Source organism: Eublepharis macularius, chromosome 1 (assembly GCF_028583425.1).
Source record: "Eublepharis macularius isolate TG4126 chromosome 1, MPM_Emac_v1.0, whole genome shotgun sequence".
Classification (NCBI taxonomy): Eukaryota; Metazoa; Chordata; class Lepidosauria; order Squamata; family Eublepharidae; genus Eublepharis; species Eublepharis macularius.
In genome coordinates, this window is record NC_072790.1 from 180,576,762 (window position 1) to 180,603,278 (window position 26,517).

Below are 26,517 nucleotides of genomic sequence, written 5' to 3' on the forward strand. Positions count from 1 at the left end.
CTCCACTGGAGTCCTGAACTGAACCAGGGTGTTCGGTGGATGCTATTTATGAACAAAAAACATGCCGGGGAGAGAGCTGATCATGGATCTTGCAGCATCTCCTCTAGTGTAGCCTCAGTCATTCTACTCTGCACCCTGAAAGAGCAAAACTCTCAGGCTGAGTAATGAAAAGAGTAGTTGGGTATACTCTAGAGAGAGTTAATGCTCTCTATCGCGTATGTTTTCCAAGGAGCTCAGGGTTGCTTATGTGGATTTTATCTTCATGACAATGCTGTGAGGTAGTCTAAGCTAAAAGAGAGTGAGTAGCCCAAGGTCACACAGTGAGCTTCCCGTTAATGTGAGGATCTCCCAGATCCCAGTTTGATCCCAGAGCTATAACACACTGGCTCTTTTGGCATGGGGCATGGGATAGCAGAGTCCTATTTCTGGTTCAGTTTTGTCAGAATGTCAAGAAGGCTGAAGAAGTCCTGGCTTTGCCTCCTGACTGACAAACCAGACAGGCAGTTGTTATTTGCTCCTAGTTTTGAAGCATGGAGCATGGACAGGCAAAGAACTCCTTTAAAAAAGGCTACAATTCTGTATGTCATGCATTGGGGGCAGCAGGGGATGAATGGCTACTCTGAAGGAAAACCATTGGCAACAGATTCCTGGTCAAATCCTTGATCTCCTTAACCCTGAAGGCGTGGAATTGCACCATAGAAGATGAATGTTGAAAAGAAGGTAAGCAACCATTATTTTTTATTAATGTATAAAATTTCTGCCTTCCTCGGGGCCAAGAAGGCAGCTAACAGACTAAAATCAAACATAATAAAACCATTAAAACCAAACAAAGCCACAAAATTAAAACAATGAAAACCAAGCTAAAATGCACATACAAAACCATTAAAAGAACAATTAAATATACCAGTTTGGTGAAAACATCGACACATGCATTGCGTGTTCTCTCTGGAGTGGCAGGGCTGTCTAGTCTGAATAGTTGGTTGAGTCCCGATTCTGCCCTTGCAGCAAATATTGCATCTTTAATGGCATAAAACACTGAGGCTGACAGGAACAGAGGGGGCTCTCCCACGGCCTGCAGAGATGAAAGAAATCAAAGACTGTATCTGTTGCTGCACATTCAACAGAGAAACTGGTATGGATTACCCTTGGATTACACTATACTTCTGGCTGGAAAATGGTCCTCATTGATTCACAATTTCAGTACAAGTGTCAGTTTGGGCAGGGCACACAGGCAGACATAACTGTAGGAGATTAAAATAAATCTCCTTTGCACAACTTGAACTACCTGTAAACATTTCATAATGTCATCAGTCAAGCATACTTTCAGGGGCAACTGATGTGAAGAAAAGAATCTAGAGCACTGTAAGAATGTGGACTATATTGTCTTACAGGAAATAAAGACCCAGACTCTCCACACATACACTTGACAAACCAAAAAGACTAGCCAGTTTAATCCAGATAGTTATAAATGTTTCTCTTCATTATAAATAATTGTTTCTATTCATTCAAAGAAAAAAATCTTCAGACCCCTTGTATATAATTACCAGCAAGCTAGGCAAAGGGTCCCAGTATGATGTGCTCCGGGGAGTTTTTGGAATGAAACTGATTATCTTAATCCATATCTGTGTGGCTTTAGTCTTAGTACTGAAACTGCTTTGGCTTGTAAACTTAAACATTTGTACCGCAAGGAAATGCTCATGTAGCAGAGCAAACCCAGGCAGTCCTTTGGCAAACCTTTAAAGCAATCAGAATTACAGAGGTGGGGCAAAGCAAATCTGGCATCCCTAGAAAGCAGGCAGAGTTATACAGCAGGAAGCATTTTGCATAGTCAGACAGATAAGCAGTGTCATGTCTGCACCCGGGCGTGGCTGCACCTGTTGGCCTGCCGCCTATTGAGTGTCCTTGGGTGTCATCTCCACCCCACTCTGTCTGGGCTGTTGCTGTGCTGGGCACCCTAGTGCTGAACATGGGTTGCCTGTAAGTGGCCTTGCCCTGCCCCAGTTGGGACACAGCCGCTTGGGATGTCTTAGCGCTTGTGAAGGACTTCTTTGAGGCCTCCTGTAGGCTTGGTGCAGGCTTCTGTACAACAACCAGAGGGGGGGGGGGGTACATCTCATTCTCTCATCTGCTCCTCCGCCTTGTCTGCCTATGGCCTCCTCTCCAACTCCCTTCCATACTGAATATCCTCCTCCTCCTCTCACTCTCACACTTATACCGCCTCTCTCCCTCCTTCCCTTTCTCTCCGCTCCTAACTCTCCACCCCTTGCTGGTGTGTGTGTTTCCCTTATATCCCTTCACCATTTCCCAGCTCCTCCTCCTAGTCATGCCCCCAACTATCTAGCCATGGCCCTGGCTGCCCTAGGCAGCCACACCTGGGGTTGCTTTGCTGGCTGTCCCAGGCAACCACGCCTGTGGTTGCTTCGCTGGCTGCCCTAGGTAGCCCCACCTACGGTTGCTTTGCTCCCAGCCTCTCCTGGTCCTCTCTGCTCTCCTCTAGGCTGCCTGCTGGTAAGGGTGTGGCCCGGTGCTGCCTTTCCTCTGTTGCTGGTGGGGTTGCTGGCTGGCTGTCCCTGTCTCCTGTGCCTTCTTCCCCTGGTTGGGCCCCCTCCTGGTTGCCCTCTCTCTCTCTTCACCTGGGCTCCTAGCCTCCCCCTGAAGGATGGGGCTGGCCGGCCTCCATCTGCCCCATTTGGCTTGCTCTGGCTTGGGTGCCTCTTTCCCTCCCTCGGTTGCCAGGATGGGCAGGGCCTTGGTGTCTGTCTGGAAGGCTGAGTAGCTGCCTCCTGTCTGTCTCCCATCCCATCCTCCTCGTAAGTCCAGGGGCTGAGCCTTGGACCCCAGACACAATTATAAAGCATGTGGAGTGGGGTGTCTAGCAAGCATGTCCATGGGAAGGCACTACCCATAAGGCTCCCTTGTCTGTCAGCTATTAGTCAATCATGAGCATTTGCCAATACATCCGACCTTGAAAAATCTTCCTACATGTAGAACCAGCAACCCTGTTCTTCTCTAGGGTTGTGCACAGGCTTCCATTAGCAGTAATATTTTATGTCTGTTGCTATGTATTTGTGTCCAGTTGAGGACAAACAGGGAAGGGGGGAAAGGGCTCCATTGAGCATTATGGAGATCCTCTCACATGTTTAGATGGATGTTCCAAATGTTTACATGAAAGTATTAAGCAACTGAGTGCAATTCAGATTCACAACTATTGTATATTAACTTATGGTATAACTTAAATGGGCACAAACAACTGCTGCACCACTCAGGGCTCAACTAGATAATACATGTGTAATGAGTCAGGTCGGGGATCCCAACTCATGTCATAGGTAACATCAGCAAATTAATGTTCACCAGCACTGCTGAGCTGGATTCAGCTCACAAGCATGGCTCAAAGAGAAGGGGCTTTGGCCTTCCCTCCCGCACTGTTTTCCTGAGCTGCAATGACCATGGGGGTCTCTGCTAGTCCTGCTGCGGAACTCCACTTATGCAGCACATGGTTCCCACCAGCAGGGCAAAGAGGGCACCTGCAGTTGTTTTAGCTCAGGAAAAAGGTGCAGGAGGGATCGTTGAAGCTGCTTCTTCTCCCACACTATACTTGTGACGTGAATCCAGCCACGCAGAGATTAGGAATGTTAGTTGCCCTGATGCTGGGGGTCATTTCACATATATCATCTATCAAAGCCTGTGGTAAGATAGACGGGGCCTCATCCAGTCTTCTGCCTTCTACGTCCTGCTTCCTGTGAGGTTTGCTATGCCGTGCTTGACAACTGATGGGAGGTTTGGGGGTGGAGACATGGCCACAATGTCATGTGGGGTGCTATATTACTTCAGGAGAAAATTTGGACAGATGTAAGGTAGCTCTAGGAATTGCCATGGTAAAGTTCCAGGAATTCCTAAAGCTACCCTACATCACTTGTGGGTTTTCCCTGAAAGTGATGCAGTGGCACACACAATACTAACTTTTAAAAAAAAAATTCTCTCACCATCAGTTGGAGTGTTGGTGAACAATAGCTGCTGGTGGGAGTTCTCTCACCTTAGCAGGACGCTTGGCAGTCTTATTTCCTGTCCTAGTGGACTACAGTGCAAGCCTAAATAGTTATGCCATTCTCAGTCCATCAAAGTTAATGTGCTAGTGTAACTCTGCTTAGGATTGTGCTGTATATCTCTCACCAAGCAGAGCTTTCAATTTTGTTATTTATAGCCACTGCTATTCTAAGTATACTGCAACAGTAACTGATACTGAGGTAATGCATAACAGATCAAATGCAAAGGAATGAAGCAGCAGAGACAAAATTGAATATCTAATTCTCCAGACATTGTTTATTTTAAAAAGCCTCCAGCATCATTATCCTGGTTTACTGCTTTAGAGAGAGTAACTACCATTGCAGTGAGGGAATATTTATAATGTTATAAAAATTCTATGGCCAGAAACACCAGTAAAACAAATGAATAACCTCACAATGGTGAGAACACCTTACAGCAAAGCTGTTGCTTTTAGGACAATGTAATGTGTGTTTGCGCAAATGAACAGAGTCCATAAAACACAGCAGTGTAGTTCATTTCTAGTCCAATGGAGGACAGCAGTATATGTAAAGATCAATGCCATTATTCTGTTACTTCAAGTGTTGGGTTGTGATCAAAACACTCCTAAGATGGGCCCTATCACCATTTTCTTTTCTTAACCTTTTTTCACAAAAAGGAGAAAGGCAATGAAGAAAAAGAAGAGAATAAGAGGCAGTGAGGGAGAAAGACAAAGAGAAAGAAGGAAGCAAGAGGACAGAGGGAGTGAGGAGAGAAAGAAAGACCATGATGCAGCGCAGAGTTAGCTATTTGATATCAATGGGCTAAAACAGGCATAACTGCATATGGTTTGAGGTAGGGTTGTCAACCTCCAGGTGTGGCCTGGCGTTCTCCAGGAAATTCAACTGATCTCTAGACTATGGAGATCGGCTCCTCTGGAGGGAATGCACTTTGGAAGATAGGCTCTAAAACAGCACATCCCTGCCGAGCTCCCTCCCCTCACCAAACTGTGCTCTCCCCAAGCTCCACCCCCAAATCTCTAGGGATGTTCCAATGTTGGCAAGTGTAGTTTGAAGCCTGAAAAGTAGTCCCCTATGTTGCCAGTTAAGGTTAAAATTTTGAATTCTAAAAAAGCAATAGATTCGCATCTAATATCAAGGGGCAGGGAAATCCCTAACCTTGCCTGGGAGTCACTGCAAGGTAAGGGAAAGGTCACTGTGAAGACAGGGAAAGGTGCTGAAAGAGAGAGCAACACACACACATTTAAGTACGTACTTAATTTATCTTCATTTCTATTCTTGGAAATACAAAATATTTCATATTGTAAAAGCATGGCAAAGAAGAGACTTCATTTGGTAATAATACATCACTTATCACCCTGACACTATTGTGTTGGAACATAACACCCTTTGTAGAAAAGTTGTCTCTCTCAATGTTACTGTACCTTGGATGAATAAATGGCTTTGCTATTTGGACAGTCCCGGAGAAGAGACACATGGAACTCTGTTGGTATGTCACCAAATGCAGGGATTTTGTACATTCCAGGCCCTCGAGTGTACAAATTGCCTTCTGGGGAGTAGCGCAACTCCTCTAGAGTAAAGAGTCCAAGCCCTTGGACAAATGCTCCTTCTATCTGCAAAAGTAAGCCACAAGTGAGTTACATTCTTCTTTGTCCACAATTCTGAGGGGTTGCAGTGAGTGAGGGTGCTTTCCATCAGCCTTGGCTTCTGAGCCACCTCCAAGCCATCCACTTAAATGAGAATCTTGCCACTGCCATCCACAGTGACTTTTCAGTGCCCTTTTTATAGCGCTGCCCTCAAATATGTAAGAAGTTTCCAGCAATGCTCTAGAAAAGTGATTCGTAAAATTTATGAAATAGATGACCTCTTTTATACAGCTGGAAATGGAATTACAAAAACTTACAGTACGTGTTGCCAATGCACTGTGGAACAACTACTGCACCCCACTAAATCTTGAAGGCAATATCATCATACTAATGTTATGCAATGTTTACATATGATGAAGACTATGAAATGCACATGTAACATTATTTGTTAATAATTATCAAAAAGAAAAAAATGTATAGCTGGTAGCTTTTCTATTAATTTTTCTTTGGGCCTCGGACATTTTTGATGATAAATGCATGGTAACTACTAGTAATCAATAAGGTTACTACTAGGTAGTAGGCATTAGCTGTTTAAATTAGAAAATAGATATCTTTCAAACCATATTACCACTGCTGTCGCTGCTCATTAACTAATGTATTCTGTTTGCTTTCTGTACCTACCCAGTTCAGCACAGCAAAGCATATCCATTTATTGCTTACCTGCCCAATGTCGATAGCAGGGTTTAAGCTGGTGCCAACATCCATCACAATGTCTGTGCGAAGATTCTAAATATTGGTGAAAGTAAAAAGTTAATAAGGACAGAGCTAATCGTATAAAATAATTAAAGCTGGGTCTCTTTCAACCATGCAGTCTTATTGCTGGTATCCCATTGTGGCTAAGCTATGACCTGGAACTCTCTAATTCAAATCTCAGTTCAGCTATGAAAGCATCAAGTTTCTATAGGCAAGGCACTATCTCTCAGCTTCAACCACCCATCTTCATCACAGGGATAATTCCTCCTCAAATTCCTTATCTTCTATGAAGTGTTTGGTACAACCTTTTAGTTCTCATCCCCTGCTGAAACCAAGAGCCAGCCTACACAATACTTTATGGTATGATTGGAATACTCCACATGCAAATAACTCCCTGTCAAGGCTGTTTCAGCTTGGGGAAATGAAACATTGGACTAATTATGAAGACTTCTCTTCAGTGGAGGGAAGGTCATCCTCCCCCAGCTAACACCTCCTACTCGCTCCAAGGCAGGGTTTATGCTAACTAATTTCATCCTTAAGAAGTCCAGTAAAGGGTGGACCTTCCCAGGCCTGCCAAAGCCAAGCTCCAAAAAAAAAACTGGAACACTAGAAAAAACTAGTCAACTTGGAGGTCATTTCTAAGATTAATGTGTTGGAATTGAACGACATATAAGATCAGAAGAAAGGCGAGAGGATTCTAAGCTGTCCCAATCCAGATGGGTGACGATGCAAAGAAGAAACCTTCATGGTAAGTCCAACATTTCATTCTTCTTCAGTGGGGGGAAGTCATCCTTCTCTGGGATGTAACAGAGCTAAGTCATCTTGGGAGGGAAGAAGCTCAGGATCAATAGATCTACCACCTCCTGGAGTACTCTGCACCCAAAAGCAGCCTCAGCCAAGACCCCCTTGTCCATCTTATAATGCTTAACAAAGGAAGGAAAGGAAGGCCAGGAGGCTGCCCTGCATATTTCATTAATGAGGGTGCTAGATTTAAAAAGCTGCCAGTGTCACTGCTGCTCTGGTTGAATGTGCTATTTGAGTTTGAGTGCAGGAGGGTGCAATTCTTCATATGCCTTGAAAATACATTGCTGAATCCAGGAGGCAATAGTTGCCTTAGAGACTCTCTTCCCCAACTTGTTGGAAGAGGAATTTTTGTTATTGATCAGCTTAAGAACAGAAGACAAGTCTGATAATCATCTCTTCAATGTGTTTGGACAGAGGCCCTGACACAGTCCAACATGGATAAAGAGGATTATTCTTTCTCAGAGGGAGAAAGAGGGTCCAGGCCCCTTCTTCTAAACAACCTATGTAATGCCTTCCAGGTGATCTTGTAAATGTGGATGGAAAACTTTTTAGGGAAAGTTAGCATGAGTTCCATCACTTCCTGGGGGAAGCCCACAATCTCTAAAGTTCTCCTTTCAATTTCCAAATGTTGCAGCCATTTGGGTTGTGGGTAAGAAAGAGGTTCCTATTGTAGCAGGTTCAGCGATGGCAGAATCCTCAAAGGCCAAGTTACTGCCATGTTGACTGGATCTGACAACCATGATCTCCTGGGCCAGACGGGAACAATGAGAATCACTAGGGCTCCCTCCCTCTGAACCCTGTTGAGAAGCTTGGCAGTCAACAGAAAAGGTGGAAAGGCATACTGGAGACCTGCTGGCCATGGATGAGTTAGAATGTCTTCTCCTGCTGCTTGAAAGGTTTTGAATCAAGATGGGAACCTAGGAACTTTGTAATTTTCTGGTGTCATTAACAGGACTATACAAGTATTCCCAAAGTGACAGAGCAGCAATCTGAAGGCTATGGGATTCAGTGACCACTCCCTTGGGTCTATCTGCTGACTGCTCAGCCAATCAGCTTCTATGTTCGAGGTAACCTGGAGATGCTGAGACTGAATGCTTGCAATGTGTTTTTCTGCCCAGTTCAGGAGTTGAGACACCTCCATCTGTAGAGTGTGAGATCGCGTTCAACCTCCTTGGTTGATATGTGCTCTTGCTGTGATATTGTCTGTTTTGACTAGGAGGTGCCTTCCAACTATTAAATGCTTGAAGGCTAGCAGTACCAGACTGACTGCACGCGGATCCAGTCTACTGATGCTCTGGTTCCATTCTCTTGACATTCACTTCCCCTGGACCAGCTGATGCAGGCTAAGTGTCTCCAACCCAGAAGAATGGCATTGGTTGTCAGAACCAGGGGAGCCGAACGGAAGTCACCCCCTTGTCCAAAGTGGGCTAGCTGCACCAAGTCAGGGATCTGATAATCTCCAGTGAATGTTGGAACTGTAAAAAAAGTCCACAGAAGGGGGCATGAGTGGAGGTGGGCCCACTGAACCATGACTATGGATGAGACCATGACGCCCAGAATTTTGGATAAAACCATGACATCCTCTGCCTTCTTGGCTGCAAGTCTCTGAGCAGCCTGAATTAGTCTGGCTTCTTTCTCCCCTGTAAGGAAAATGTTCCCCTGAGAGGTAACAGTCCTTGTTCCCAGATGGATAATGCCCTAAGTCAGATTCAGATGACTTTGGGGGATATTGCCTAAAAAACCATGATGATGTAGAAGAAGCAGAGTCTTGCCTAGATCCCATTATCCTTTGTGAACATCCTGTGAGATGAAGAAAAGGATTACACTGGTAATTCAATCCCTTGTAGGTGAAGAGAAGGAATTGCCTGGAAGTGGGGTGTCTTGGAACATGCAGGTATTGAGGTTGATTGAGGTCAAAAATTCACCTTGATGGAGAGCTTTTGGAATCGATCCCAGGGGCTTGCATTCGAAGTTGCATTCGACAATCATCTTGTTGACCAACTTCAAATCCAGGATTGCTCTCCATTCACCTGATTTCGTTGGCACCAGGAAAAGGATGGAACAGACTCCCTTGAAGAATGTGCCAAATTCACCTGATGATTCGACAGAGAATACAGCAACCTGCGTGTGCCTGCTGAGGCCTCTTTTTAGCATATGGGAGACCTCCTGAGGAGGAATCTGAACATTGCCTCTAATGGTGCATGCTTTCCTGCTTTTCCTTCTTGGATCTCTCCTGTTGCTGAGTGGGAAATTGCCAATGCACAAATCCCTGGGGGCCAGGAGTAGAGATGGGCACAAACAGCAATACGAACAAAAAAAAGCCACGAACAGCCCTTCAAGTTCCAGGGGTGCTGCCAGGCTCTGGGCCAAGCTATTATTTATTATTGTTACCTTTCCTGCTGCCTGCTCAGGTCAGGTTTCTGGGAACGGTGCAGTAGGGATCTTGACCAAACTTGGATGATGGCTGGAGGAGAGCCTGCTGGCCCCCATGAACAGCCAACCATGAACATGTTCGTGAACAGGGCCATGTTCGTGGTTGTTCATGAGTCCCTGTTTGTGGATGGCAATGAACAACGAACATCATGTTCAGTTTTTTTTTCTGTTTGTGCCCATCTCTAGCTAGGAGTTGCTTGTGAAGTGAGAAGATTAGGCTTGGGAGGAAGGGCATTTGAGGGATATACCTATGAAACCCTGCTCTGACCAAACAAAGACACTTTGAAAAGGCACTAGGCAAATGGCAGCATTCCCATAACCTTGAGGGGCAGCCTTGAGGGAGTTATCACAGCCATACACCTTTGAGCCACCTACAAAGGCGCTGAGTCACCAAAAGAGAGGCCATTTACACCATTCCACTGCGTGGGTGAGGCTACCTCTGCTGACGAAGAAGCAAGTGGTGATCCAGAGCAAGCCTGCATTATGGTTCCTGCCAAAGCCTCAGAGGGACAGCCAGAAAGGCTGTTCAGTACATCTGATGCCTAAGCAAGCAAAACTGGAGCCTTGGATATGCTTGGCCTGGGGAGAGCGGAGGGGAAGAATCCTTGGCCAACTCCAGCCATTTGCTACAACTCTGTGCCTGGAACAATGATGGACTGGCCTGGTGCAATTCTGAAGCAGTCTGATACATATACAAAGAACTCGCCTTTGAAGGAGTCTCGGCCTTTTTCCTCCTGGTTGCTGCAGCTAGAAGCTTTAAAGTAACTGGGGTGGTTGATGAATTTTTAAACTGCTTTCAGCCTAGTTAACAGAGAAATAAATCTCTTTCACTGTCGCTTTCTTCTTTTTGGCCTACAAAAAGGAGCTGGCTAAGTGAGTCTTTCCTGGAGTGGGCAGGACAGTAGACCTGAGAAGGTCCTCCTCTTACTGGTCCTCTTAAGGATCAGCTTAATTAGCAATAATGCCTGCCTTGGAGTTAGTAGGATGCATTACTTGGAGGAGGATGACTCCCCCACACACACTGAAGGAGAATGGTGCGCAGGGGAAGGCAGGAACCTTTTCTCTTCTCACACAGCAGTATATGGTTTCTGCTGATTTTTAAAATGATATTCTCCATAGCTGCTAAGTGGCTGTAGGCAAAGCAATCAGGTCCAGGAACTGGACCCAAGTCACCAAAAACATATTGTGTAATTTGGTCCTAATGCTGAATCCAACTATTATTGGATATTGCACTAACAGAGACTTTAATACTCAGAAAAATCCAGGAAGTGAATGATTACAAAAGTGTAATGTAGTTCCTTCCTTGGTCTAAGTATTGGTAACTGTACTGACTCCATATTATTCCCATATTTATTCCGTCTTCTATGCTGCTTTCTTCTGCCTACAGCCTAGCCCAGAGGTGCTCCACAGGTCATAGCCCCATGTTCAACTATCATTAACTAAAAGAGCCACATTTACTTCTATCCCTGGTATGAGGCCTACAGCTCCACGGAAGCTGTTTCAAGGTGTAAACCTCTGGCCAACCACAAGCATCATTGGGCAAGGGCCTTCTGCACTTCCTTGAAACAAGTGCCACATTGGGGAACAGTGCTCAGAAGAGCCATATGTGGCATGTCAAAGGGCTACACCTGGCTCCTGACCCATTGAGTGAGGATCACTGGTCTAGACTATGTTGAATTTTAAGTTGTAAGATGGGACCAGTCTTTTTGTCATTAGTCTGTCTAAATAATCAGTAAAAGGAGGAGAAATAAGAGAATTGGCCAAAATTACATTGTTGTTGTAGGAAACACTGTTCTGGGCACATCAGGAAAAAGTATTGACTACTGGGTCAAAGCCTAATAGCTGGAGCCTCATGCACTCATGGGTGCTGAGCCTCTGTACCTTCTGACTAGTATGGGAAATAATCCTCAGGAATAGACCATAATAAGATACATAATAATTATAAAAGAATGGGAAAATTGTGACATTTCTCAGGGCCACATATTAAGTTGGATCCTCTGGAAGAGTTCACAGGGGGTGATGGCAGAGTGGATATTTCCCTACCTTTGCCTTCCCCAGGCAGCCTGTTTGTCCTGAAGCATGAGGATTGGAAGAGTCTAACAAATAAAACAATTAACAGGATGGGGATGGGGGAAGGCTGCAGCAATGAAGAGGCATCAAGTAAAATCAGTTCTTTCTTTCTTACACTGATGCAAGATGCAAGCAGAAAATGGTGAAAGGGCAATTTTGCCTGATTCCCCATTGCTACAACTGTACCTCATCCTGTGGCACATTTTGTTTGTGAAGCTCTCCTGATGCTCAGAGAGACATTTCCAGACAAAAGGCAGGCTGCTTGAAGAAGGCAAAGGTGGAGAAAAGTTTGCCATGCCATCACCTGCTGTGACCTCTACTGGTTGATTCAGCACAGAAATGCCAGAGCAACAAACTTCCTTATCAACCATGTTCTGTTACATAAGATGTTTTTACTGAAACAAAGAGGTGCTTTAATATCTTCCTAAGCTGCTCACCTTGTGGTCACCTGTTAGGCAGTCTATCTCAACCTCAGAGCAAGCTACGCCATAGGAGAAGTAATGGAAGGGCTTTCCTTCATTCTTTTCAAAGTCATATCCAAGGTCAGGAATTCTTAACATGCAAAAGAGCAGAAAACTAATCAAGGGATGAAGTCAGTATGAAGTTTACTTACTCACTGTGACTCAGAAATTGCCATTCTTCAAAAAGGGAACTTCAGAGGGAGACTTAAGTTTGAATTTGTTAATTAAACGTTTATGAGTAAGTCTTATTTTACTTGTTTAAGCCTCAATAAAGACAAAGGCTTCCTTTTATACTACATATTAGAATAACTTTGTAAAACTAGGAAAATTGGGTTATCAAACAACTACTGGTGTTGTGAATGGTCAGTATGCTTTCCATTTTTACATTTAAGCGTTACATCTCCTTTCAAATTTCATACCCATTTGGCTTGACTGTTTATTATTTATTATTTATTTATATAGATGTATATAATTTATATGTGCACACATATATACTCCATGTGTGTCTATCTGCTAACTTGGGATAATATATCATGCATCTGAAGAAGTTGGTTCTAACTCATGAAATCTTATGCCACAATAATCTATTCATGTTTAAAATGCTCTTCATCTCTTCTGACACGAGCATCTCTTTGCACATGTCCATGACTGACAGGGCATTGCTCTTCCAAGCATGTTGCCCATTATAATATAGGTGGGCCTCAATTTAGTGTGCCTCAGCTTAGAACCAACTTACTTGGTGTGCCTCAACTTAAAATCAATAGAAAAAGACCGGCCGCCTCAGAATTTTCTCATCCTTCTAAGTAGTACCACATCCAAATCCCAAAACAGAAAGATTCATTCTTTGGTTGCTGCCAACTGTTTCCCCACCTCCTTTGCCCAGGGAAGACCAGACAGTTTGTTAATTGTAATTTTGGCCACAGCTCTGTTTTTAACAAGTTACACTTTCCCAATTAAAGTAACTGTTTTAACTTCCCCCAAACCTGGTTGTTCTTCTCTGCCAGGAGAGAGCCATATCAACAGCATTAGGATACATTAGCTCCTCTTCCTGTTTTATTTCAGCTGGACCCCGGTACTGTGTGGGGGACTGTGGGAAGAGCTGCTCCATGACTTACATTTAAAAACTGGAATGGGAAGTGAGTGTTATGAGGACAGCTCATAACACTAGCACAGACAACTTTAAAAGGGATTAGACAGATTCATGGATAGGTCTCTCAGTGACTATTAGCCATGGTGATTAAAGGGAACCTCCACATCTAGAATACCAGTGCTAGGAGGCAACTTCGGGGGAAGGCCTTGGTCTCTATACCCTGTAGAAACTGGTTGGCCACTGTGCAAGACAGGGTGCTGGAGTGGATGGACCACTGGTCTGATCCAGCAGGGCTCTTCTTATGAGGGCTGAGTGTCTTCCACATCCAACACCAGCATGCAAAGGAGAATGTGAGTTTAGAAGAAAGCCCTAACGTTGTCTCCCCCAGCTGGGAAACTCCCTCCAAGCCAGCACACTCTTGGTAATATACTCTGAACTGGGAAATGCATTTTTTCTGTATTATCTCCTACCCACTCACTGGCAAACTCCAGAGGATGAAGGATGAAGACGACGTTTCTAGGAATTTGCTAACACTATGGTATTCACCCTCTAGGGACCCTTAGAAAAAGAAAAATAGTGCTTAAGAACGTATTGTTTTTCTTGCTGCAACTGCCTGCAACATAGCTACTCCTCTGAAAGCAGATACATGTTTATAAACCCAGCTTTCATGAAAGAAAGGTTACTGAATTATATGCTTTTATTATATGCCCAAAATGTCATATGTAATTATTTCATATCCAGACCAGCAGCAATTAAAGAGTGCTCAAGATGTTATGTGGGCTTATGACAATCTAGAGAATCCCACCTGGACTCACCTATAAAATCCTGTAGCAGAGAGACTCACACAGTCATGGTAGGCTGCTGACACCTAGTGGAGATATAAAGACATGTTTTTTAAAAAAAAAAATTCCCCTTGAACTGCAGTGTCTGTAATATCCTTAGAAAGGTCAGAGCCGAAATGTTCATTATTAAAACACAAATGAAAGCTACCTATCCTTATATTAAAAGAAAAGCACCCCTGAAAACATAAAATCTTACACTGCTTGCACTTTTTTTGAGGAGCAGATTTCCCCTAGACAAACTGTGTCCAATTTTGCATGACACAACTGTGATGGTCTGAAGTTGGCAGGAGGTTTGGGAAGGAAGTGCAGACTCGCAAATGGGCCAAAGAAAGGGTAGATCTTCTAAGGAGAGGAGATTTTCCCTACCCAGTCAAACAGGGAGGTAGCTGTGGAGAGTGGAGAGATTCTTGGTTTGATATGGTTGAAAACTTCCTGTGGAGATCTTCAGAATCAGTTGACGACTGAAGGAAAGCACTGGTGTGTGAAGAGAAGGAGACTGGGGTAATATAAAGTGGGTACCAGCCTACCTAACCCAAGAAGAGAAAGAGAATACTGAAAGAAGGTACACTCGAGTGCTTGGGGGGAAACAAGGGAACCAATGCCTCAAAACATAAGCCTTAAGTTACAGTGAAAAGTATAAGAATGGAAGTATGTGCCTGATCTGAATTTTACCTCAGAAATTCTCAGCTCCTGGCTTCACCTGACCTTTCCCCGTTAATGTAATTTTTTTAAAAAAAAAAAATTAAAAAATGCCTCTGGTGTTATTTCTGTGGTTTAAGAATGAGGGAATGCCATAACAACCCCCCAAATAACCTTGTTAAGCAGATTCTACTATCTTGGAAAATGTTCACTTGAAGCAATAGAGAAAATATGTGTTACATACACAGCCCAAGCCTATGCATATTTACTCAGAAGTAACAATGTTTAACAGGGTTTCATCTCAGGTAAGTGTTGTAGGACTTTGAGGTTTACAGTACGATCCTGAGCAGAGTTCAATGGGCTTAAAAGGGTGAAACTCCAGTTAGAATGGAACTGTTAACCTCTCACTTCTGCTTCTGTGCTTGCCAATTTAAGTTGATGGGAAACCCAATCCTGTATTGGTAGCTATACATCCTATAGCAAAGCTAGTGCAGAGGACGCAGATTCATTGGCACCACACCTTTGAGGTGTTCGTGCAAGAGCAAGGGAAGCCAGATGGTGATGGTACAAGAGCAAGGTGTGGCAAGGACCAGACTCTGGGAACAAGCAAGGAAAGCATGGAATAGAGAACCTGCTTAGGATCCACAAGCTAGGCCAAAGAGGCATCACAGTTCAAAAGTACAATGAGTATACCAACACGGTATATGTAGTTTCTCAGGCCTCCCTTCTAGCCTAAAACACTTCACATCCCTCTTGGTATCTAGAACTGATATATAAGGGCTGCCCCTTCTATAAGCTTTCCAAGAACAGAATGAATGGATAGTTAATTGCTAATTAAGCAAAGTAAATTCACCATACTTGCAACTGTAATCTGCAGTGGCTGCAAACATACCCAGTCTTCCCAGGTTCCTCTTGGATTAGCGCATTTGATTGTCTCCAGTCTCTTTAAGATGGTCTGGCAAGCACTCTTTAAAAAAAAAAAAGTACAAAGAGCAGTATATTTAAAAACAGTCCTTTCCGATTGCAATAAAGCATAGTAATTTTCATGCATCTTTGGATGAGAACAGATGACCATGTTTGGTCTCTGCTTCAAAATTATCTGTATCTGCTGATCTGCTCATCTGTAGGTTCTATATGGTGAGCCAAATGTTCCCACATTCCCCAAGCTGTAGAATCTAAATATGTTCATGTTCTTTAGAAGTAACCAAATATAACTGAAACTCCCAGAAAAATGATACTACATTCAAGTTTCCCCTTGAACTGTCATCAAGAATATTGCCTAATCTGTAATTCTGAAGCTACAAGCACAGCACAGAGTTTCTAGCTGTAGACAGATAATCAACAATGCTGGAGGAGGTTTGAGTGTAAGTAATTCTTACTGAAACAGCCATCCCATTGATATCGGCACTGACAGATGCAGCTGTGGGAGAGGTATTTGGCACTGTGTTAGTGCTTGTCTCACTGATATGGATTTTAGAGGTGGGGATTCCCAGAGTTCTGCTGGCAACCTGTAGAGAGATAATATCCATCATGTCCTTCTCTGCAGTCTTATCATTTGCTCAACAGTTACAGTGTAATCCTAAACAGAGTTACATCTTTCTAAGTCTAAGAAGTCAATGAACTGTGAGTCTTCTTTTTTATTTTGTGCAAATCTAGGTCTACAAAACTTCAGGTTTTTTATCATTATATTGTATATATTGTATTTTATTATGGAAAAGGCTGTTTCATACTGCTATAATTTCTCTTTATCTGTGTTTTTAAGTAAGGTTAAACACAGGAAGATGCTACATTTCTAAAAAAATATATCCACATACTTGTAATTCCACATTTGTTGTGAGAAATTACAGCTTCACATTTAAATCAAAAAGATGTGAAACAAATCACACCATGAAACCTTTTTAAAACTAGTTGTATTTTATTGCAATACAGCAAGCTTTTAATTTAACTTTTTATTAAACAGAAAACTATCATTATCAAAAGAATATATCATTTGCAAGCAAGCATAGACAAATATTTCTTATTCATACATTTAACCAGTATTTCACTCTGATCAGTAAGAAAAGTATGTTGTGTTGTTCTTGTTACTTTGGAAGCATTAAAATATGCACCACAATACAGAGACAAACAGAAAACAGATCCGCATGGACAGCTGGGCTTTTTCTTTTATTCTCCACCAAAGCAGCCCATCCTATCATCCCCACAAACCAAAAGGAGTTTCTAGAGAAGTATGAGTAAACAGCACTGGAAAAACAAAGAAAAGCTCAAACATTCAATCTACATGTACTTAAAGGAGTTTGCTGTAGGTTTCTGGCTGCATAAACCATTGTTTTTCATAACCATCAAGTGGAAAAATGACAATATGTACAGAAACAGTTCTAAAAGGTATGTACTCATCATTTACCTGGATCATCTTTGTGTGCAGTCCCTGACCCATTTCAGTCCCACCATGTGTGATCAACACTGAGCCATCAGTGTACACATGCACTAATGCACCAGCCTGCAACAGAAATTGGAGATAGGCTGTCATACACAGCAGTCCAACTTAGACTACATACAATCAGTTTTCCCAGCTGCATAGATATACATAAGGTTCTGATTAGAGGTGGGCACAAACCAAAATACGAACTGAATACAAACTGGGCCAGTCCATGGTTCGTGAACCAGCGGTTCGTGGGAGCTCATTTCTCATGAATCGTGACAAATTTTAGCCCAGTATGTTCGGTTCCTATTTCGGTTCATCACTGCAGACAGCCTGGCGCCGATCAATCAGTTTCCTAGGCAACAGGGGGATAGGCTCTCTGCAGACCTTCTGCTGACCTGGAAGTGATGTTTTCATGAACTGAACGAACCAGTTCGTGAATCAGGGCAAGTTTGTGAAAGTTTGTGAAACAGGACGACCCACGAACTGCACGGTTCGGAATTTTCTTGGTTCGTGCCCATCTCTAGTTCTAATCATCCCCTTTACCCAAGAATCCCTTGACCACACCTATCAGTCAAACAACATTGATAGAGCCCTGAAGATTCAATCAGATGTAACATTTCTCTATACATTTGGTAAGAGGAAATTTATGAAATCATTCAAAAAAATTTAACTGTGTCTCCATATTTTCTAGAGTCACACAATCATACTGATTGTACTGCTATGATTGTGGGATTGGGAAAATCTTTTTCCCACATATCCTCTGAACTAATAGTTACTCCCACTAAAAATCAACCCAACAACAGTTAAACAGGAGCATGGTATTTAAGATTAAGTCAGGCTGGTGGATAATGAAATAGGCATACAACTGTGTACACTGATTTGTTATAGATAATAATGAAAATCTAGAAACAAATTGTGCCCAGGTGGTGTATCACTCTGAACATTCCTCTTGCTATGGAATAGTCAAATATATCTTGACACATTTTGGTAATCCGCATTGGTAAGTATAGATTGTAAGGTATATCTTTGTATATAGAAGTACTAGTATTTTTAACATGATTTTAATTAATCTGAATTTATACATAGGGGTAAGTCTACATTCTTTCAGAGCAAATATGTGAGTTTAATTTTTTAATTTAAAGTATGTTTATAGATGCTATGATGACATTTGTTTTAATCTTTGTATGTGTTAAGTACAAATAATAAATATATATATTAAAAAACAATTAAGGAGCTTGCTAACCTGATTAAGAAATGGCACTGTGAAGCTGATCCCAAACTTGGTTGGAATAATGGCCATGCCTCTCTTCTTCCAGCGATTCTGCCTGGGTGAATAACACAACATCAGCCTTTCGGGGTTTTTAACATGCATTAATCCTAAACTGGACAAAAACCTTGTGCTGCCTTTTTCTAAACAATCCATTATCTGAACAAAGCTAGCATTTAACAGGAATTGAATAAAACTAAAAGTTAGCAAACCAATGGTGATGGGGTTTTTATTTAAGCTCAGTCATAAGAAAAATCAGAATGGGGCACTGTTCCCCCAAATGACCAAATCTATATCCTACAGGGGGAATTTATATTTGGCTTGAATATAAGCCAAATAAGGAAGTCACTCACAAATGCTATGATTGCCAGGTCCCGAAAGGAAGGAAATCACCTGAAGCATGTTTGAAAGATACATTTCCTTAAACTTCCCCTTAAGAACTTAAGAGATTTACAACAAGCATTTTTGGGACTACAGTACCCACCAAATGAAGTGAAGAAACAAATCAATAGGGCCAGACTAGTACCCAGAAACAGTCTGCTCCAGGACAAACCTAAAGGAACTAACAACAGAACACCACTGGTTGTCACCTATAGCTCCCAGCTCAAACCCATCCAACGTATCATCAGTGAGCTACAACCCATCCTGGAAAATGATACCTCTCTCTCAGAAGCCCTGGGTGGAAGACCTTTCCTTGCCTACAGACAGCCCCCCAATCTTAAACGACTTCTCACTTACAATCATGAATCGGCCAGCAGAGTCACCAGCACAGGTACCAGAGCTTGCAACAGACCCAGATGCCAGCTCTGCCCCTATATCTACCCAGGGAATACAATTACAGGACCCAATGGCATCAACTACACTGTCTCTGGCTCTTACAGCTGCTCATCCTCCAATCTGATATATGCCCTCATGTGCCAACAATGTCCTTCTGCTCTGTACATTGGACAAACCAGCCAACCTCTACGCAAAAGAATAAATGGACACAAATCTGACATTAGAAATGGAAACGTCCAGAAACCAGTGGGAGAACACTTCAATCTACCAGGACATTCCATCAAAGACTTAAAGGTCACTGTAGTTCAACAGAAACCTTTCAAAAACAAAATCCAATGGGAAGCTGCTGAACTGGAATTCATATGCAAATTTGACTCTGTCAAGCTGGGACTGAATAGGGACTATGAATGGTTATCACATTACCACAGGTAACAGATTTCCTTTACAGAGGTGGGGTCTGGGGGAGCTCAGTGGCACCTGGTGTGGGCTTTCGGGAACCACAGATCTCTTTGTCAGATGCATCTGGCAGGGAGAGCTGTGGTTGTTGAAGGCCCATACTGCATTGGAATTGGATGGTCTAGCTGTTTGGCTTCTACAAACTAACAGGGCAAACTCCTTTGAAGCCAACTGATACACACACCAAAAGGAGATGTTTACATATACTAGCAAAGGAATGTTTTGATTGCTCCCTCCCCCTCCCCCCCTAATTGCCGCCTCTCTTCTCTCTCCTGCTCTTCTGTATTTGGCCAGTATCTGTATCAGGCATCTGACGAAGAGAACTTGATTCTCGAAAGCTTATGCTACAATAAAATTGGTTAGTCTTAAAGGTGCTACTGGACTCTTTTTGATTTTCCCCTGCATGGAAACTGATAATGTAGTGTGCGCATACCCCATAGTTTGGATGCAAAGATTCCATTATAAAAAGACTCATGCTTAGTATTTTATATACATATCATATCTATAGATATGCATGCATATAAATATAGTTTCATTAGTGACCCTTACATTGACTGAAGCAAAACAATTCAGGTTGCTGTTTGTGTAATCCAGGTCAAAGTAACTCACAAAGCAATCAAATCACAGCTTTGACTGACATTCATTCAGACTTCCGTCAGAAGCCTTTCTCCTTTCATTTCAGTGACAAGTACTGACAGAATGTAAGGAATACATTCTCAGTAAATGGATTCTGGTTGCACAATGGGTCATTTTAACCTGAACTGAAAATCTCAGAATGAAAGTGGAAACAGGACTCCACAGTACAAAAACCAGCACACAGTGGAAAACTGTAAGATTTTTAAGATTATTCTTAAAGGAAAGAAACCTACCGGTTGAACTCATCAATGAGTTTCTTTCTGGAGTAATAGTCTGAATTTACAAGGCATTCTTCCCAGCATCTTTGCACGGTGAATCCTTCCAACTTTTGATTGAAATGAGTTAGATCTCCTTCATTATACAGATTGAGCTTTCGCACCTTCCCAGAAACAAAGGACAAGTTAGCAGCTCTTTACTAACACCTCGAAATTCTGTGATCATTTAATAAAACTACATTTAGAGCAAAGTGTATACAGGGTACTTTGCAACACAGGGTACTTTGCGATTGTTTTCTTTAGCAATCTCAATGGGGACAAGAACAACCAGCTCCATGTGGTTGCTTTAAAGTTTTTGTTTTGATTGAAGGAGATCTCACAGATCCCCTGAAATATTGTCTAGCTTGAGCTCCAAGCAAAGTTTCATCATTAACCATAGCAGTAATAGCAGCCAGAACATTGGAGGCGGGGGGGGGGGCGCACTGAGTAGCCATCAGTGGTGGTGGAGGGCAGTGAGGGAATCCTTCCCCTTCCCCAGCAATCTACATGGCTCTGTCTTTGAAAAATACAGTTCCCAGGTAAAATTGCATCACTCAATACATGAATTATCACTTGCCCACTTGCCTGGCATCTCATTATCCTGACCCTCAAATTCTATAGAGAATTGGCATGTAAGGGAATAGTGCCCAGCATCTTTGGAATTTAATGGGGCTTTGACATCCAGCTAATGAGTGGTTCTGAATTGCCTGGAATCCAATCATATTGTTTAATGGAAATTGCTACCAGAGTGTTCTGGCTGAGAGACATTTACTGAGTAAAAAGATAATTTATATTACTTTTATGTCAATAGAAGACCTTGCTTAATCTAAATGGCCTACACTGTAGACACACATCCCTGTACATGCATACCTCTTCTGCTGGCAGCCCACACTTCAAGGCGATGTCGCTAATCCAGCACTCGGCAACCATCATTCCTTGGGGACCTCCAAACCCACGGAATGCTGTGTTGGCGGGCAAGTTTGTTTTACACACTTTGCCTATTCCTTTAATGTTTGGAATATTGTAAGTGTTGTCCATGTGAAATAAAGCTCTGTCCATAACCTGGTAATCAATAGATCCAAAGCAGGTCAAGAATCTACTTTTCATTATTTAAAATTTTAGTTTTTACAATTCATAATATAAAACACTATCCAACCTTTCCCTCTCATAATCCATTCTCTTTCCTACTCCTACACATAAGAAAGCAGAGGAAGGGAGAATGAAATTAAAAAAAGAATAAAGTAAGATTTAGAATTTAAAAAGAAAAAAGGGGGAGCAGTGAAACTTATCCAAACAGGTACATTTTCTATTAAGCTTCATAGAGTTTTAAAAATTCAGCACAAATACCATTGTGTTCCCCAGGAGCTCTACTCTTAACGCTACCAAATAGTTAACTTTGGACCTACGATTGCAACTTCTACAAATAAACAAAAAATCATCCCGCAAACTCATTGGAACCCAGGTAGATTCTAAAGACTGGATCTCACGGACCTCAATAGTTGCTGAAGATATGCTGCACCTGGAGGACATTGTCTGCTATGTTATATGACTTGCTGTGCGACTCATGTGTGACTTGCTCTGTCATTGCATCATTCTGAGGAGAGGTGGTGAAACATAACTTTGTCCTGGACCCATATTTTCAGTTCTCAGCTATCAACCAACTCATAAGCCGTGTGTGGGAACTCTCCTCAGTTACAATTTTTGCTAATTTATTTAATGATGTATTTTTATGGTACTCTACTAACTAGCACTTAATCAGATCTAAGTGAGATATTAAGAATTCTGGTGTGTATCCTATTACCATACCCTATTAAGGGTGGCACATTCCATTGGTGCAAAACATGTTCCACCAGTACAAGGCAGGGCGCGCCATATGCCAATAAACACTGGCCTTTACTGAGCAAAGTACTATGACACTTCTACTTTAAAAAGATAATGAAAATTCTATAGCAAAAAGCTAAAATGGTCCCAATTAAAGATTACCAGGGCAATCCTAAACAGTTAGATCTTTTGAAATTAGTTGGGCTTAGAAGGGTCTAACTCTGTTTAGGACTGCACTATACATATAACATACACATGTGTAATGAAGTTCTGACACTATTTTATTTAACAAAAACAAGCTCTGGGGAGGACATGGACTTAAGTGGAGGAAAAGGGGTTAACCCTTTAGCTGATCACAATGTTTCTGCTCCAAACTGCCCCCCAAAGCTGCTTTTCCCACTCCATGTGTCCAGTTACATATTTATGTTCAAAAGTGTGCACACACACCATTGGGGGACAAATGTAGACAAGATTTAAAATAGCAAACAAGAGGCAGGGGAATTAAGCATCCTATCCCACTGCCCAAAATTGCTTCCCCCAAGATTCTTTTCATTTTAAATAAAAGCCAGTGGGACTTCATTACATGCATTTTAGCTCTACGTATGTCCTAAAAATATTGTAATCTTTCCATTTAAAAAAATCTCAATACCTCACTTCTCTCTGTACCAAAAGAATTTTGACAGAAGGGATCAGAATGTTTCTACTTACACCATGAGAAAGATCAACAGAGTTGCCGCCGTTGCTATAATATGAAACTTCCAGACCAGTAATCCTTCCATTCTTCTTGAAACCAACCTGGAGGAGATCAGAGTAAAAGTAATCATGTAGCACAATTTAGTTTTTTTCCCCAGAGTTCTGCTATGCATTAAACCGAGTTTCCTGGGCCTGGAAAACAAGCCTGCTGGAACACTACTAAGAGATATTTAGCCATCTTCTCCTAGTCCCTACCAGAAGCTTTCTCCACACCTTTGGAACACCTGTCTATAAATACAAAAATACTGAGTTGATAATACAAGATGAGCAATTTCTATCATAAATTGTGCTGGGGAAAAAAGAGGAAGTGCAGAAAAAGCTTTTAATAGAGCGGGATTTTCAGTTTCACACCTTACTCCTTTTACTATACAGGGGGGAAATGAACATAGGGTAAGCAATACCTAGTTTCTATTGTGGGAAAAAACTGACCCATGGCAGAAACACATGGATCATAGCTTCCATGGCCATAGGCACACTCCCAATTACAATCTCCACACCAGACAGCCCAACAGAATGAAACTGAAGCTCCCCAAAAACCCAACACCCCCTGAGCATAGAAACAAATGGGGTGGCTGGGGGCACCTTCTTTGGAGGGGCATAAAATGGCTCCCCAAGGTCCAATCTCCCTGAAACTTGGGAGGGTCTTTAGAGGACAGTTAGGAGTAGGCCTACTGCACATTTGGTAGATTTTGCTTGCAAAATGCCACCCCAGATCCCTAGATAGCTCCCCTAGTTTTCCCCATAGGGAATAATGGAGATAGGAGGTGGCTGGGGGCACCTTCTTTGGGGAAGCATAAAATGCCCCCCTGAGGTCAAATCTTCAGGAAATGTGTGTGTGTGGGGGGTGTCTTTAGAGAATAGTCAGGAGTGTGTTCCCTGAAAGTGTTTGTAGAATTTTTTTTGCAAAGTTCCACCCCCACCCCACCCCCCGTCCCCCTGGATAACACCCATAGTTTTCCCCTAAGGGAATAATGGAGACTTGAGGCAGCTGTGGGCAAACAGGCGGGAAGCAGTGATTCTTGCTGACAGCAAGAAACACTGCTGCTGCGGCTCCCAAGGTTTACTGAATTAACCGCACTGTGCAGTGTAGTGCAGTCCCCATCCCTGTGCCTGGCACCTGTCTCTTCCCACAGCACCTGGCTCTGCCGCCACCACCACCCCTATCTATCCTGCCACTGGGAGCCTTGAAAGACTAGGGGGAAAGCCCTCTGATCCATCAATGGACTGATCTTAGCATAGAGGGGGGGAAATGAGGAGTCTTTCCTGGGAACAAGCGGGTGGTGGTTGGAAAGTGGGGATTCACACACACACCCTGCTTTGCATAGATGCCCCTCCTTCCTGGTGGGCCAAGCTGCAAGATCTCAGCAGAGCTGTGGACTCCCCATTTTTAAGCCCCTTGCCACCAGGAAACCCAACAGGGCTTTTTTTCCTGACATGTCCAATGGAGTAAACAATTCTCCCTCACAGAAAAGTTACTGAGGAAGTCTTGAGCATGCATAAAGAGAAGCCCATCATGGGATACCACTGGGAGGAATGGGGAAGAAACCCCTGCCAGTCCAAACATGGTATCAAGTGTCATGTGCCTGTGGTGTGTGAGTGAATAAAAAAGTGACAAAATCACGTGTAAGTGCAATCATGTGCTGTACACGTGTAATTCGTGTAGTTTAGCTCTAACAGGTGGTTTGCCATTGCCTGCTTCTGCAACCCTGGTGTTCCCTGGAAGTCTCCAATCCAGTTACTAAGCAAGGCCAACCATGCTTAGCTTCCAAGGTCGGGTGAGGTCCGCCTTGCCTGTGCTATCCAAGTCAGGGCAAGCAGAGTTAGATCTTTGTTATTGTTTTAGATTGGCGTAACTTTGCTTAGGATTCCTCTCCAAGTCCCCATTATATTTGTTAACCTGACCCTGTGATCTAAAAAAAAATTCTATTTACCTTATACTGTCCCAAAAATGGGTGTCTTCCACCAGATATCAGCATATCTTCATCTCGATCCAGCATGCACCGTACTGGGCAACCAGTTCTGAAAAGTCCCCACAAATCAGGCTGAGAATGAGACTGGGGTGAGGACATTTATGACACATATTACAGGGCCGGTTTCAAAAGGCATTGCGCTTGCAGTTGCCTGAGGAGAACCGATCTTAATTTCCATTTGGTTCTAACGAAGTGATTAGATCATCCTTCGTGTCCAGAATCTGTTTCAGATTCCAAAATTTCCAATGACACTTTTGAACTTTAGAAGATCCAGTGGGTTCTAGATAGTTCTAGCAGCTTCTGCAATGTAGCAGTAGGCTTATTGAATTGGTGAAGCATCTAAAACTGTTACTAACTTTACATTAGTGATTTAACTTTTATTTCTTAAAAGAGAAATTCTGTACTCACAGTAAACCATTCTTTTTTGTCCAAAGAGAATGGGCACTCCAAACATGAGTGTGCTAAATTACTAAGCCTCTGCTAGCATTCCCAGCTCTCCTCAGTGTTGTTCCTGCCCACCCACCCATCCCTCATAATAGGTTGGGATTTATCAATGCCATCATCCTCCATCTCTAGCCCATATCCAGGGGTGTTCTTTTCCTGCTGACTTCACCCCAGCAATGCCAGGCTGCAGAAGCTTAGTATATGTAAGAAGACTGTCCTGGAAAGGAAACAAAAGCCCCATTGGTCCACTGTTGAAACAAAAGTTCTGCCCTAGATCAACTTGTGGTCACACCATCTTTGCCACCTATAACATGAGTCATTGTGCATAACCTGGCCATTTCCATTGTTCTGTGATATTTCCATGATGTCCCCTTACAGGTTATGGGTCTGAACAGAAGCAAAGTTATAAATTCATATGTGGAGAAAGAAGGATGGGATCATCCTGCTAAAGCACATGTGGAAACTTTAAAACTGAAGAATACTTGCTTTCTTGATCCCTCATACAGAGAGGTGAACTAGGATGGATGAGCAGAATCTGAATTCCTTGGAACTTACTTAACTGCAGCCACTGCAACAGCTGTTGATACAATAGTGCTTCTTGTCTCTTTTCCTCCAAATCCTCCTCCCATTCTCTTTACTCGAACCACAATTCGATTTGATGGGACCCCTACTGCTCTAGCAGTAAATTCCTAAAACAGAATTTAAAAAACCCGTATGCACATCAGTCCCATCAGTAGCAATAGTTCCTGAAAAGAAAACATAAGTGTTGTCCTCTGCTTGAACAAACTTCCATTCATGTGATATTATGGCAGTCTCCTGTGAGCCATAAATTGGAAACTTAAAGTTTTGTATTATGCTTTCCCAGCTTGTTCAGGTATCATGTGGTTGTCTAAGCATCAAGAAATTGGTTCACTTACTATGTCTTTTGGTTCCCTCTTTATTGATTCAGAATTCTTTACAAAGATTAATGAAAATGTCAGGCTGGTAGCTTTGTAATTG

At 42.6% G+C, this 26,517-nt stretch overlaps 1 protein-coding gene across 2 annotated transcripts in view; it reads right to left on the bottom strand.

The window, feature by feature from the left end:
* The window catches only part of XDH (xanthine dehydrogenase), a 90,119-nt gene that overhangs the window by 2,104 nt on the left and 61,498 nt on the right, over positions 1–26,517 (bottom strand). For both annotated transcript variants that reach the window (XM_054979195.1, XM_054979187.1), the window contains 14 exons: positions 26,074–26,207; positions 25,036–25,123; positions 23,060–23,146; positions 21,401–21,592; positions 20,510–20,655; positions 18,384–18,465; positions 17,120–17,215; positions 16,098–16,226; positions 15,611–15,685; positions 14,053–14,105; positions 12,124–12,238; positions 6,347–6,412; positions 5,465–5,653; positions 905–1,072 (listed from right to left, as the gene is read on the bottom strand). In XM_054979195.1, the coding sequence (XP_054835170.1) occupies positions 905–1,072; positions 5,465–5,653; positions 6,347–6,412; positions 12,124–12,238; positions 14,053–14,105; positions 15,611–15,685; positions 16,098–16,226; positions 17,120–17,215; positions 18,384–18,465; positions 20,510–20,655; positions 21,401–21,592; positions 23,060–23,146; positions 25,036–25,123; positions 26,074–26,207 (1,620 nt within the window). The remainder of the gene's footprint in view (positions 1–904; positions 1,073–5,464; positions 5,654–6,346; positions 6,413–12,123; positions 12,239–14,052; positions 14,106–15,610; positions 15,686–16,097; positions 16,227–17,119; positions 17,216–18,383; positions 18,466–20,509; positions 20,656–21,400; positions 21,593–23,059; positions 23,147–25,035; positions 25,124–26,073; positions 26,208–26,517) is intronic.